The 12,612-nt window shown below is 32.2% G+C and overlaps 1 protein-coding gene across 3 annotated transcripts in view; it reads right to left on the bottom strand.

Annotated features, from left to right (window-relative positions):
- Positions 1-12: 12 nt before the first annotated feature.
- The window catches only part of cno (adherens junction formation factor afadin), a 35,025-nt gene continuing 22,425 nt past the window's right edge, over positions 13-12,612 (bottom strand). Inside the window, exons 18-29 of one of the 3 annotated variants that reach the window (XM_089177963.1) lie at positions 9,817-12,531; positions 8,736-8,834; positions 8,092-8,242; positions 7,783-8,019; positions 6,814-7,665; positions 6,595-6,724; positions 5,612-6,518; positions 5,268-5,530; positions 4,835-4,842; positions 4,690-4,750; positions 4,319-4,431; positions 13-4,236 (exon numbers count right to left, since the gene is read on the bottom strand). In XM_089177963.1, coding sequence (XP_089034089.1) covers positions 4,014-4,236; positions 4,319-4,431; positions 4,690-4,750; positions 4,835-4,842; positions 5,268-5,530; positions 5,612-6,518; positions 6,595-6,724; positions 6,814-7,665; positions 7,783-8,019; positions 8,092-8,242; positions 8,736-8,834; positions 9,817-12,531 — 5,759 coding nt within the window. In that variant the 3' untranslated portion in view covers positions 13-4,013. The remainder of the gene's footprint in view (positions 4,237-4,318; positions 4,432-4,689; positions 4,751-4,834; positions 4,843-5,267; positions 5,531-5,611; positions 6,519-6,594; positions 6,725-6,813; positions 7,666-7,782; positions 8,020-8,091; positions 8,243-8,735; positions 8,835-9,816; positions 12,532-12,612) is intronic. The other 2 variants (XM_089177962.1, XM_015316397.2) reach the window with 2 other exon arrangements.

Genomic DNA, 12,612 nt, shown 5'->3' with positions numbered 1-12,612 from the left:
TTGACGAATCTATTGCCTGCAGATATGACGTTTATTTCTTCGCCAATGACGTTATATCATCTTTGTAATATATTTTGACATAATACAATAATTAAAAAATATAGTCCATTTCCTAAAGGTGCAATTATTAATGTAGGTAAAATGTAATAACTCTAGTTAAACATTTATGATCGTTGTGTGTGACCGTAACTCGATATAATAAGTTCAATGGCTACGATTCCACTGTAATTGAATAATTAAAATGTTATTACAAAATACAAAGTGCAAATACTATTTATACATGCATGTATATCATCTCACGCACGCGAAGGAGGGAATTTGTTTTTTTTTTTTATACTTGTTAAATAGTTGCACAATTTTTAAATATTTCTTTCTTACGTTCAACTTCTGTATATAAATTCACTTTTACGAATTTTACATAAACAACAAGTTGACCAGCCTAATAACGCTTGTCACAAGATCACACATTGCCCATTTATTTAATAGAATTATACTGATAATAAACAATCCAAACATAAACAGATGTTAGAACCTGAAATACAAATTATTTATATTTTTCAACTAAAGTTATACAGTTCTTTCTTTTCCTTTTCGTTTATTTGTATCCTTTAATCGATTGATTTAAAACTAACCGAATGTATTTGAATCATTATCTCTAGGTAAAAATCATTTTACCATTTATATACTTATATATATTATTCAAAGACACGTGTTAGGGCAATACAGGATCAAGAACGACGAACATATATCACTATCTCTTAACGATATATGGCTGTATAAAGAACTGAAGGTCCGTATTCGAAACGTACTAACAGTTTTAATCCTGTATTATAAAACATTAATTTATTTTTCTTTTTCCAAAAATAATTTCATATCGTATCTATACGTCAATTTAACGCTCTGAATACGGGCCTCAAACTAAATCCTAAAAAAAAAAAAAAAAAAAAACATTCAATTATTCTTTTCGAAGTTGCAATCGAACCATCTTAAAACCCATAGAATTACAATACGTTCGACTGTCTCTTTTCAACAACATTTTCCTTTTTTTTTCTTTCTTTTTCTTTTCATTTCTAATGAGCTGCACGACATATCACGGTCAAATTCTAAAAATCTAAAAATGTGCTAAAAACTAATTAATAATAAAAATACAAATACAAATAATAATAATAATAATAATAATAATAAACATAAAAAAAAATACTTTTCGCCAACTTAAATAAAAACGCCGGAAGAGTCGTAATCTCATTGAAAGCTGACAAAATTGAAATGTATACAACAATAATATTTTTTAAATAACGCTAACATGATCGTTGTTAATCGATTATTATTATTATTGTATCGGCCGAACTATTTCGTTGAATATTTTTATTATTTTTATTTATTTTTTTGTATTTTTAAAGTCTTCCTCAAAGAATATTTTTATGGAAAGAGAGAGTCATACTTTTCTTTTTTTTTTTCAATATACATTTACGTACTTAATTAAGTACCTCCTTCCGTTTTGTTCCGAAATCTATATTTCGTAGGAACATTTTGAATAATATTTTATTATTAATAATATATAAGATATTTAAATATATATCAGAACATGAGAGTATTTCTTAAACTCTCTTTTTAAAGATTCAAAAGGTACAAGAATAATACATAACATATATATATATATATATATACGTACATACAGATACGTCGTCGTACGTAATACATGATCCACAATTTGAGAAAGATTTTTTTTTTTTTTTTTCTAATTAATTTTAAGGACTAATATTATAAGAGAAATTGTATATAATAATCGACTCAACCGGTCGTTTCATACTAACCAGATTTAACAGTCATTAATACGCATTTTTCTTATTTAACTACTAATATTGCTATGTGTGTTTTGTGTTTTGTTAAATTTAATCAAACTAAAGTCTGCAGGAAATTCTTAATTACAAAGTGACTCTTCGACAGTGGTCGAATTTCTCAAGTCTGTGAACATTCCAAATGATTTGTGTAATTATTTAATACGTTTTTTTTTTTTTACTTCTTTTTTAATTTTAATAATCTAACATAATGTCATTTTTAATATTTATCTTCTTAAAAAAAAAAAAAAAAATAAAATCAATTTCTACTTGAAATGAAATATACAATTAGTGTAGTATACACGTATCTATATATATATATATACCTAAACAAAATTAATCAAATAATAATTAGTATGTAAAATAACGGAATACGATAAATTATTGTTTGTAATCAATTGACTTGGTGTGTTAATGTTCACAGACAATTTTAATAAAAACAACTGTGTATGTTCCTCTCTTTTTTTGTTTTTTTTTTCGCATTATCAAGATTATCGTATTAAATAATCTTTGTTAAATCCTCTACAATACTAAGCTACGCGATTCTCCTTCATATGTTCTAAGAACTTTTCTCATGTCTTGTACACCAATGTGTATATACAAATATGGTTCTCGTTTTTTTTTTTTTTTTTCATTTATCTCTCTATATTAATATTATTCTAATATTTAAACTTGTCCATAATTAGTTAGTATAATAATTAATAAACAAAACCAATCGATGTACTTTTTTTTTTCTGGCCATTTATCTAGAGTTTTAAATGGAGGACCCATCCAAACGTATGTGAACAATTTGATAATATTTATCTCGTTGTGTTTGTTTTTTATGCAATCCATAATATCTTAAGTATATTATATTTACACACACATTGTGTACAAGCATATTATTCGGTTCTCATATAGAGTATTACGATTATTTATATAATTTGCTTTATTTAAAGCTATGTACGCGCGCTTATCTTTGTGTATTTTGTACAATACTCACACATTAAAATTACTATGCTGCAGTTTAATGAAAAATAAGAAGAAGAAGAAGAAGAAGAAAAAGAGAAAGAAGAAATATATGATGAAGTTAATATTCGCCCTTTTTATCGCGCAACACACATTCACACACGCTAACACGCGCTTATACATGCACCCACACGTACTCATACACACAGGTGTATATAAATATAAATATCAAACAATAGAAGCAATGCGGACGGCTATGTTCAGCCTATGTACAATCGTGTTAGGTACATTCTGATTGGTTTATTTCAATATTACCAATCAAAAATGATTCTTATATAAATGAGTTTATCTTTTTTTCTGTATATTTTCAAAAGCTACATCCTTAATTAAATAACTACTATATCATCATAAAATATTAGAATTAAGTTGGTCCACCGAAGAAACGGCATAACGAACGTTAGTATACCTATATATATATATATATATATATATATATATATATATATATATATCGTCGACAAATAGTTTCAAAGACTTTTAAATATGGCTACCAATTTCTATTAGATTATTATTCGACGAATTAACATTGATAATATTATTTCATTTTCATTCTAAACTTGATCCCGACAGATATAATTCATAGACATCATCAGTTTCTATCTTATATATATATATATATTTTTGTTTATACAGAGTGAGCCAAAAATTTATTAAGTGATTAAAAATATAAATTACTCTTTGTCAAATCTTTTTTTTTTTTTTTTTTTTAAGCATATTGTTAGTTGTAATCTTAAAAAGATATTCAAAAAAGAGTAATTGATTTTTAAATATCACGTAGATACATTTGAACCACCCTGCATAATAATCCATATTATTTGATTTCTTCTAAACTTTTAAATCATTGAATATTTAAAAGTTAAGTTAGATGACAAACGATATAACGATGTCATAATAGAATATTTTTCTTTTAAAATTAAGGCATCCCTAAAAATGTCAAGATAAAATTGTAGTTGTTTCGTTAGTTTTTATGTTCCCTCATGTATTATTATTTTTTAAATAGGTATATATATATATATTTTATAAAGAGATATTATAGAGTGACTCTTTTTTTTAGTTGTTGATGATGTATGATCAAGCTATGTAAAAGCTTGTGATCATCACTACAAATTATGTAGTATACACTTCCGTAATTAGTTGTATATAAGAAAAGGACGATTGCGTTAAAACTTAGCCTTTCGTATTATTGTTATTAGGACTAAGAGGACCACCGATATTATCTATTTCACGTTGAGCTCGAGATATTTTCACCTTGTCTCGTGGTGTACCATCTTCTCCCGTTTCCATAGCAAACATCTTCATTTTCTCTTTGAAACTTAACTTCTCAGGTACCGCGCCCATTTGCAAATTTTGTTGCTTTTGTTTCTCAGCGAGACGTTTTGTTCGTGGATCTCTAAAAAAAACGAAAAAAAAAAAGAAATCAATTCAATTATGTTTAAAATTAATATTAACAAATAGAATTAATTAAAACTAACTTGTATACTTCTTGGGCACCGATCACACCGGGTGTGGCGTTAACAAAAGGGACGCCAGGACCTTCCGGTGATTTTGGAGATGCTAATAAATTTTCAGCATCGTTGATAAAATTCTGAAAACACAATATAGAAACAAAATGATAATTAATTTAAATGAATAACTTTTAATATTTCTTACGTTGCATCATGAAACTTTGAACAATGCCATTACTCTGCAAATGCACAATTTCGAATTATCAACAAGCCAGATTGCAAACATTGAAAATTTATGCACATACATGTTGATAGCAGCGAATGAGATGTATAACATCGATAATATATAAATATGTGTGTATATAATGTGTCGAAATATATTAAAAGCGTTAACTTACTAATAATGATTGAGCGAATGTATAACTGGTATATAATTTGAAAAGAGTGTTCCATGCAAAACTGCAAACGATTTATATAATAAATATCATTTTTATGGTAAATAACAGTATAATAGTGTTATATGTATATGTATGTATACCTTACGTTGATATCTGCCAATGGGTTGCATTACGAGAGAATAATTAATCAAATATTTTGTGTTATATATCGTGTCAAATAATGTTTAGACGTTAAGCAAGAGCTAGATTATAAGTTACAATATTCGTGTGTGTGTATATTGCTGAAGCTAATTGGCAAATTAATTAATTCATGTGTTTTAACGTGTCACATTATTTCAAATATGTGCTCTTTTTTTTTCTTTTTTACTTTTTCGTTTAGTGCATAAGCATATTATAGTGCAAAATTACACGTTTCTTCACACCTATACGGTCTATAATTTTAATCTTTTGTAAAAACCGATCTACGATATTTCTCTTTGCATTGATTTGATTTAAATATCATCAAACTCGTATATCTAATTATAAATATATGTATAGCTTTCTTTAATTTATTTAATAAATAATATAAGAGATCTTACATTAGGATCTTCTCTAATAGTGACCATGCCCATCGAGGATGAAGTATTTAAATTTCCCGACATGACATTGCGTGGCGTTGTTTCGGTGTTTGCGTTTGGATCGTGAAAAGACACCCTCTTGATCGTGGAAGATGTTAGAGGTGTTAAGGCAATATTTGAGGAGGTCGAACTGTTTGACCTAAGTGCACTTTGTTGAGACATCACTGCATAACTAGATCCACGTTCTGGAGGTGGAGGTGCATCGGTATTTCCATTTTGTAAAGCTATATAAAAAATGTTACAATTTGTTGTTTAGTCAAATCAGATCAAATAAAAACATGTGTATGTGGTGGTAGTTTACTTACATGGTGATGTATTGGGCCCATTAATAACTAAATTGTCTAATCTTAGCATATTCGGATGCAATGCTTGTTGATTCCTATAATGTTGCATATGTTGTTGCTGTTGTTTGTACAATTGTTGTATATGTTGTTGCTGTTGCTGTTGTTGTTGTTGTTGTTGTTGCTGTTGCTGTTGTTGATGCCTACTTTCTTCTTCTCTTTGTCTTTGATTTTCATCAAATTCTTTCCTTCTAATTTCTTCAATACGACGTTGCTGTGATTCCCTTTCTTCATTATTTGGAGACATTGCAGTTGTATATGTTTTTTGAATATTTCCAATATGAGATAAAGATGAACTATAATTCGACGAGCTAGTTAACTGTCCTGTATTATTTTGAGATTGATTGGTATGTTGCTGTGGCTGTTGTTGCTGTGGTTGTTGTTGCGGTTGTGGTGGTTGTTGTTGCTGTTGTTGTTGCTGCTGCTGCTGCTGCTGCTGTTGTTGTTGTTGTTGTTGCAGATATATTAAACCAGAATTATCATTTTGTACTAGGCACGAATTTCCAGTAGCATTTGGAGACAGTGGAGTATTAACAGTTTGGGATGTAGGTGGGGTACCTCTTATCGATTGATTATTTACGTTTGCTCTCGACAATGTATGCTGTTGACTTGCTGTGTTAGTTCTTTCTTGAGAATTAGCTACACTTAATAAACCTTGAGCCTGCGGTATACTCTCAGTATCAATGTCATTACATTCGTCGTCGTCATCTTGTTGATTGGCGGCTTCTTCTGCTCTTTTTTGGAAATCTCGTTCCAATTGAAGAGCACGTAATTGTTCATCTTGTTGAGGAGTTCGATGAGGCAAAGAGCTTAATTCGGCAATTTGCTGATCGCGCCATTGTCTGGCGGCTTCTCTTCTTCGAGCTTGTTCCTATAATATTTGAATTAAATAAGATCGTGCAATACGATATGAGAATATATTTTTATATAAAAGAATTGTAATATACCTTTTCACGTTCTTCACGTTGCCAAGGATTACTAGCACTATATTGATATTGACGAGGTTGTTGCATTGTTCCTGTCCCACTTGCTGGATAATAGCCACCTCTAGGCGGATCTTGCATACTTGCGGTATACCTACATATCGAATATTATTATATATATATATATACGATTTATAAATTTCTTATTTTATATTAGGTAAATAAATACAATTAAATAGTAACCTCGAATCTGCTTGATTATTATACAAGGGATGAGTTAATGTATTAGGTGGCGGAGGTGGTGGGCTTTCCCTATAGCCATCTTCAGGAAGAGCAGGTCTTGCTGGTGGAACCTCTGTAGTATTAAAAGAATTTCCTTCGACATTATCTTGAATCATAGTAGTATTTTCATTTGAATACTGATCGTTCCTAAGATCAGGTGGTCCATGAGTATAGTGTGATCCGTTTTGAGAAGTCATGTATTGACGATTATGATCATAATGCGATCTAGTAGAATCTTGAACTGTGAGAGATTCCTTTCCAGATTCAATCGTTGGTACATGACGAGGTGGTTGTTCTGCTTTCCCTTTAGATGCTAACCCATACTGAGCAGTTGGGTGTTTGTTGCACTGGCCATACTGAGCATATGCAACATCAGGATGACCATACGCTGGTCCCATTGGTTGTCGTGTTGCTGACGATGTTGCTAAATTAGGTGTAGAACCCAAAGGCCTCGAAACAAGAGCACGAGCAGGTACAATACCAGCTGTTTGATTAGCATTTGCCGGTCTCATGTTATATGTATTTGGTCTATATTGATTGATCATTGGTACTCCACCCCGTAACTCGCGTCTCCTAACTTCTTCTTGCATTTCTTGAAGTTTAGCTTCCTGACGAATTATATCTCGCGATGATTGCGATCTAGGCGGAACCGCGTTTTGATGCTGCATCTGGTTACCGGAATAACCTTGTTGTTGAGTTTGAGGAATATGAGCAGATATTGGTCTATCTCTTCCTTGGTTCAATTCTTGCGCCGGTGGCCGATTCAGAGAGTTTTGTGATCCTCTCGAACTTCGTTGTGTATGTAACGTATTCCTAAAATAAACTGAGATGAAGTATCGAATTTGGACGATATCAAAAGCACTCGTCTTCAATGGACTAATCAACCCAGAAATGTAGGAAAATCAAATGAGAATGATTATTGAAGTTTACCTATCTTCCATGTGTTGCTGAGATAAACTTGGCTGCTGTTGTTTTCCCGTTGAATCTTGATTTCTATAAACGCTCAAGTTTTGATAGAATCTTTCGGCTTCGTTATTCTGTAGATTATTTTGGAAAGATCCATGAGGTTGATTTGGGTTTAAGTTTGGCGAGGATTGTTGTCTGCTGACCAAACCACTCGGAGGTAATGCCCCAATTCTCGTTGGATCGTGCAAATTATGGCTCGATCTAAAGATAATGAATGTTTACATTGATATTCAAAATAAATGTATTAAAAGGAAATTAGAATAATCATTTTACCTAGAGCGTAGGCAAGAAGCTCCGTTCATAGCAGGCATTGGAGATGGTTGAACTGGTGGTGTAACGCTGTTACTCGAAGATGCTCTACTGTACCCTGGGTTGAAGATTTCATGTTGTTGTTTTCCTTCAGCACCCATATCTACATCACAATCTTTCGAATTAATATTGACATGAAAACGTACTCGTAGCATTAAAAGTGTATAAAAAATTAGATTATAATCGATCGGATCCTTCCTCGTTCGTGTTCATTAATATATATTGATAAAACTTGTCTATAATATGTGATCTGGTGCTTGAATATGTAAATGTGATAAGCGGTATGAAATAGTGTAGAGAGAAAAGCCGAGTGTATGACTCACAATCAGGGCGATTATGCAAATGATTAACTCACACTTTCCTGAGTTGGTTCTATCTCACAAAAAATAAAACAAAAGCAGTGAGACGCTAGACCGAGAAAGCAAATATTTGCAAGCCAGTAAAGATAATCGACATGATCGTTCCAATATATCATCATTTTCGAATAAATTTGAATTTATCAAACGTATCATCTTTTTTTTGTATTTATACAAATATTATTATTGAATAATTTGTAAATAAAAAAATTTGGAAAATCTTTTTGAAGAACCACGTCAGGGATTACTTACTGTGCAAGGCTGGGACGGATTTGCTGCTATGAATTTGTTGGGGAATCGTTTCACGTCCAAGTCTAGATGAAAGATCACGTTCGCTCATGCGACGAGGCCCTGCGAGATAGCACAAGATGCACAAACAAAACATTATTAAAACTTAACACACAACAGCAATGCACAGTTTTTCACGTGGCATATAATTTTAACATAAAGTTACATGCATCTCTAGGTAAACATGCGAATCAAATATTTGTCTTCCTTCCTGATTTCGTTTTCCCAGATCAAAAATTATAGTTGCAATGATTGTTATATACATTAGGTATTTCTTTTTTATGATTTTTATCTTCGTTGTTATACATATCATACTAAATCATATTATAAATGTTACTATTTATAAAATGAAATTAGTATAACATGCAAGTAACAAGAAACATCAGAACATTTGACTGTATTGTTCATATGTACATATATATAATATATATACACGAGGATGAATCGTTAGTAAATGGCAACTGGTTGTAGATAAAAGCACTTCATGTAAACGATCTGATCTAGAAGAACACGTTTCATAGCCGCAACAGACTTAAACAATGATAATTATAGGACTAATCCTAAACAGTGAAGAACAAAAGATTCTAATTTCTTGCATTTTCGTGCAAATGTTTTATGAATACACGTACGATGCATGACAAAATGCAAATGCATGATGAAAAAGCGAACGTATTTATATATTTTTGTCGAAAGACGAAAAATATTAAATCATCATAAATAATAATAATAATAATAATAATATTAATAATAATAGAACCTAGAATAATAAAAAAAAACGTCTTAAGAAAAATATGTAAATAAAATATAAATTATAGGAAATAGGATAGATTATTGAAATTTAGTGCGTCTTTTTCAATTAGGAATTGGAATAAAAAAAAAAACCAAAAAAAATATACAACTCAATCGTAAAAAGCAATTTGAAATTTCTGTAACGTAAAACCAAATGGGGGGGGGGGGAGAGAGGAAATAAAAATAAGTGCACAATAACTGTATCGAACGAAAGACAACATTAATCTTATGAACGATGTAATTTGTGCCTGCTTACGCGAAGCGGAACCGATTTCCATCGATGGAAATACATGACTATCTCGTTTCTCCTTTCTGGATCTGGAAGTTGATTTAGATTGCGAGATGTCCGGGTCACTTTTTGATTTTTTAACGATATTCAATGAATTCCGATCGATCGAACGACTTATTGACGATGATTTTGCTTTGTTTTTACACAATCTACCAAAAAGATATACATTTCCTTCGATGTCTATGGTCGTTGTATTGTCGACAATACGAATATCATCTTTTGATTCTTTTTGTTGTGATGACGTGCTCATCGAACAACTACGACACGTAAGTTTTTTCGACGTTTGATCGTCATCGTCCTTTTTAATGGTAGTATTTTTTTTATGAATCTCTTGATAACTCTTCGACAAACGTCGTCCATTGATCAACGGGGCTTGACGTTTTTTACGATTAATCCCACTGTTCTCACTTTGCAAATTTTCCCAACTGAATGATAACTTTGATGACCGTGAAAGAGAAGAATTTGAATCGAGACCATTTGTACTTCCTAAAGACCCCTTATATTTTTTGTCTTTCTCATTTTCTTTTTCCTCTTCTATCTCTTCTCCTTGTTCTTCTTCCTTCTTTCCAATTGATAGAGTACCGTGAACCGTAAAATTACCCTCATTATTGTGATGATGTTTTATTAAACGTAGATAGAGCATAGCGGTTGATTTCTTGGAGATATCTGGTGCTGATACCACTCTGTTAGAACGTGCTGGAAAAACGAAATATTTTCTAAGTCCTGGGGTCATATTAATCTTATCGTTTTTCAATTGATCCAATGACGATAATTCTTTTAAAGAACAGCATCGTCCTAATTTGCAGGTTCCACGTTTTTTACGTTTCGTTTCTTGTCGCTGCGAGGAAGAATTGCTTAAAGATTCTATGTTCAACGATGACGTTGACAAGTTTTGCGATTTTTTTGATGGTTCCAATTCTGATTCGTTACCAGTGATTACAGATTTATTCAACGATTTATTAGATATCTCGGAATTCTCTACGGAATCGTCTATTTGATTTTCTTGAGGTAAACACAAAGGTGCATCGGTGTTATCGAGATTAGAAAATTCTTCGATTTGTTCAATAATGTGTCGTTGCTCTTCCAATGACAATTTCATTTGTTTGTCTTTAATTGTCAAGTTGGTGTCATGAATATAAACATTGTATTGTCTTTCAGGTGATACTTGAGTACTCTTGTCCTCGTAACATAAATCAGATTCCGATTTAAACATTTTACCAGTAGCTGATCCACGTACTTCGGTTGTTGAACTTCTTGGTGATGTAATGTCGGGTTCCGAAGCAAATTGTCTGGAACGTGTCAACTTCATAGACTTCATTTTAATTAATCCACCATCCCCTAAAGCTGAGAAATGTTTAGCCAAGGTTGCTACTCTTCCACAACCTAAACGTACTTCGTCAGGAGATTTCCAAAATTTTCCTGTACTCGACGTGTCACTGGAAACTGCGTCATCGTTCACTCCACTTAAATCAAGAATTAATTCGGATGTTATTATCTCTTCATCTTTAGAAATTAATTCCGACGTACTCAATTCTTGTTCATCGTTTTGATCCGTGGTATCCGTAAAAACATTGGAATAATTTTCATCGTCATTGTCGCTGTTACTTTCGAGATCGTTAGAAGATAATTTCTTGGACGATACACTGAGTTTCGGTGAATCATCTACGTTGCTAGTTTGACTTTCAGTACTTTTTTTTCTTGAATTTAAGGAACATTGACAAACCGTGTAACATTGTTGTTTAGATATGACGCCTGATATTTCTACTCTAGCATCTAATTCATGAGCATGAGGATCTTTACATCCGGTAGAGGAATAAAATAAATCGTTACGAGACTTTGAATGACTTGTCTTATCTTCAGGAGTATCATTGTACAACACAGCATGCTCTTTTTCTTCACCTTTATATTCTTCATTTTCTTCAGATTCATCGTCTGGATAATTATCATCAGTCTGATCGATGTAAGGAATAGAATCGAAACATTCTTCGCCGAAAGGGATCGAAGAAGACAGGCACACGTTCGGAGTCGTGTCGACTCTTTTCACAAAACTATCGCCATGAAAAGGACAAGTCCAATGATTCTCAATCGTATGATCATCATTAGTATCATTAATTTGTTTAAAAGTTAACCCGGACATACTCTTATTTTCATGTTCGCACGTTGTTGGTACGATGGTGTCAGGAAAATTAAAACTATTTTCGATTTCATGAGGACACTGTCTTTGAAAATGACAAGGTATCGATAATCGTATTCCTTCGGGTTCTTGGATAATAGGAATAGTTGATAAAGTATGCCAATTTCCCGATATTGGCATACGTTCTTCGTTAAACCTGTTGCAGATTTCTCTGATCGGATAAACAGATGCTGATCGCGTCTTCATAAAATTATTATGCCATTGATGCGGATTCTGCGTTAACGGATAAGAGGGCGAAGGACTGAGAGAGCGACGCTCGTATTCGTTAAGGTACAAATTAGTTTTGGGAAGTTGTGAAGCTGTCGCACCTGATAATGTGGATTGTTCTACGTCCCAGCTAACGTAGTGATCTTGAGGAGGAGTAGGAGCACCCTGCAATGGTACGGACAAGAGATTGCCCATCGAGTGTGACGTAGATGCTGGCACGGACACTTCCGGAGGTCTAGCGGGGGGCTTAATGTGTTCTGACTTTGGCCTGGCCTTATGTGCTGCTCCAAACAATAGGTTAGTTAAGCGTTAGTAAAGCTTTTTAGAACATAAGCCAAGCGATTGTTGATTTCTTTTTTTTT

This window comes from Polistes dominula, unplaced genomic scaffold (assembly GCF_049000335.1).
Source record: "Polistes dominula isolate Pdom_NZ unplaced genomic scaffold, Pdom_raw_medaka contig_77, whole genome shotgun sequence".
NCBI classification, from domain to species: domain Eukaryota; kingdom Metazoa; phylum Arthropoda; class Insecta; order Hymenoptera; family Vespidae; genus Polistes; species Polistes dominula.
This window is presented reverse-complemented; position numbering and strand designations above follow the sequence as displayed.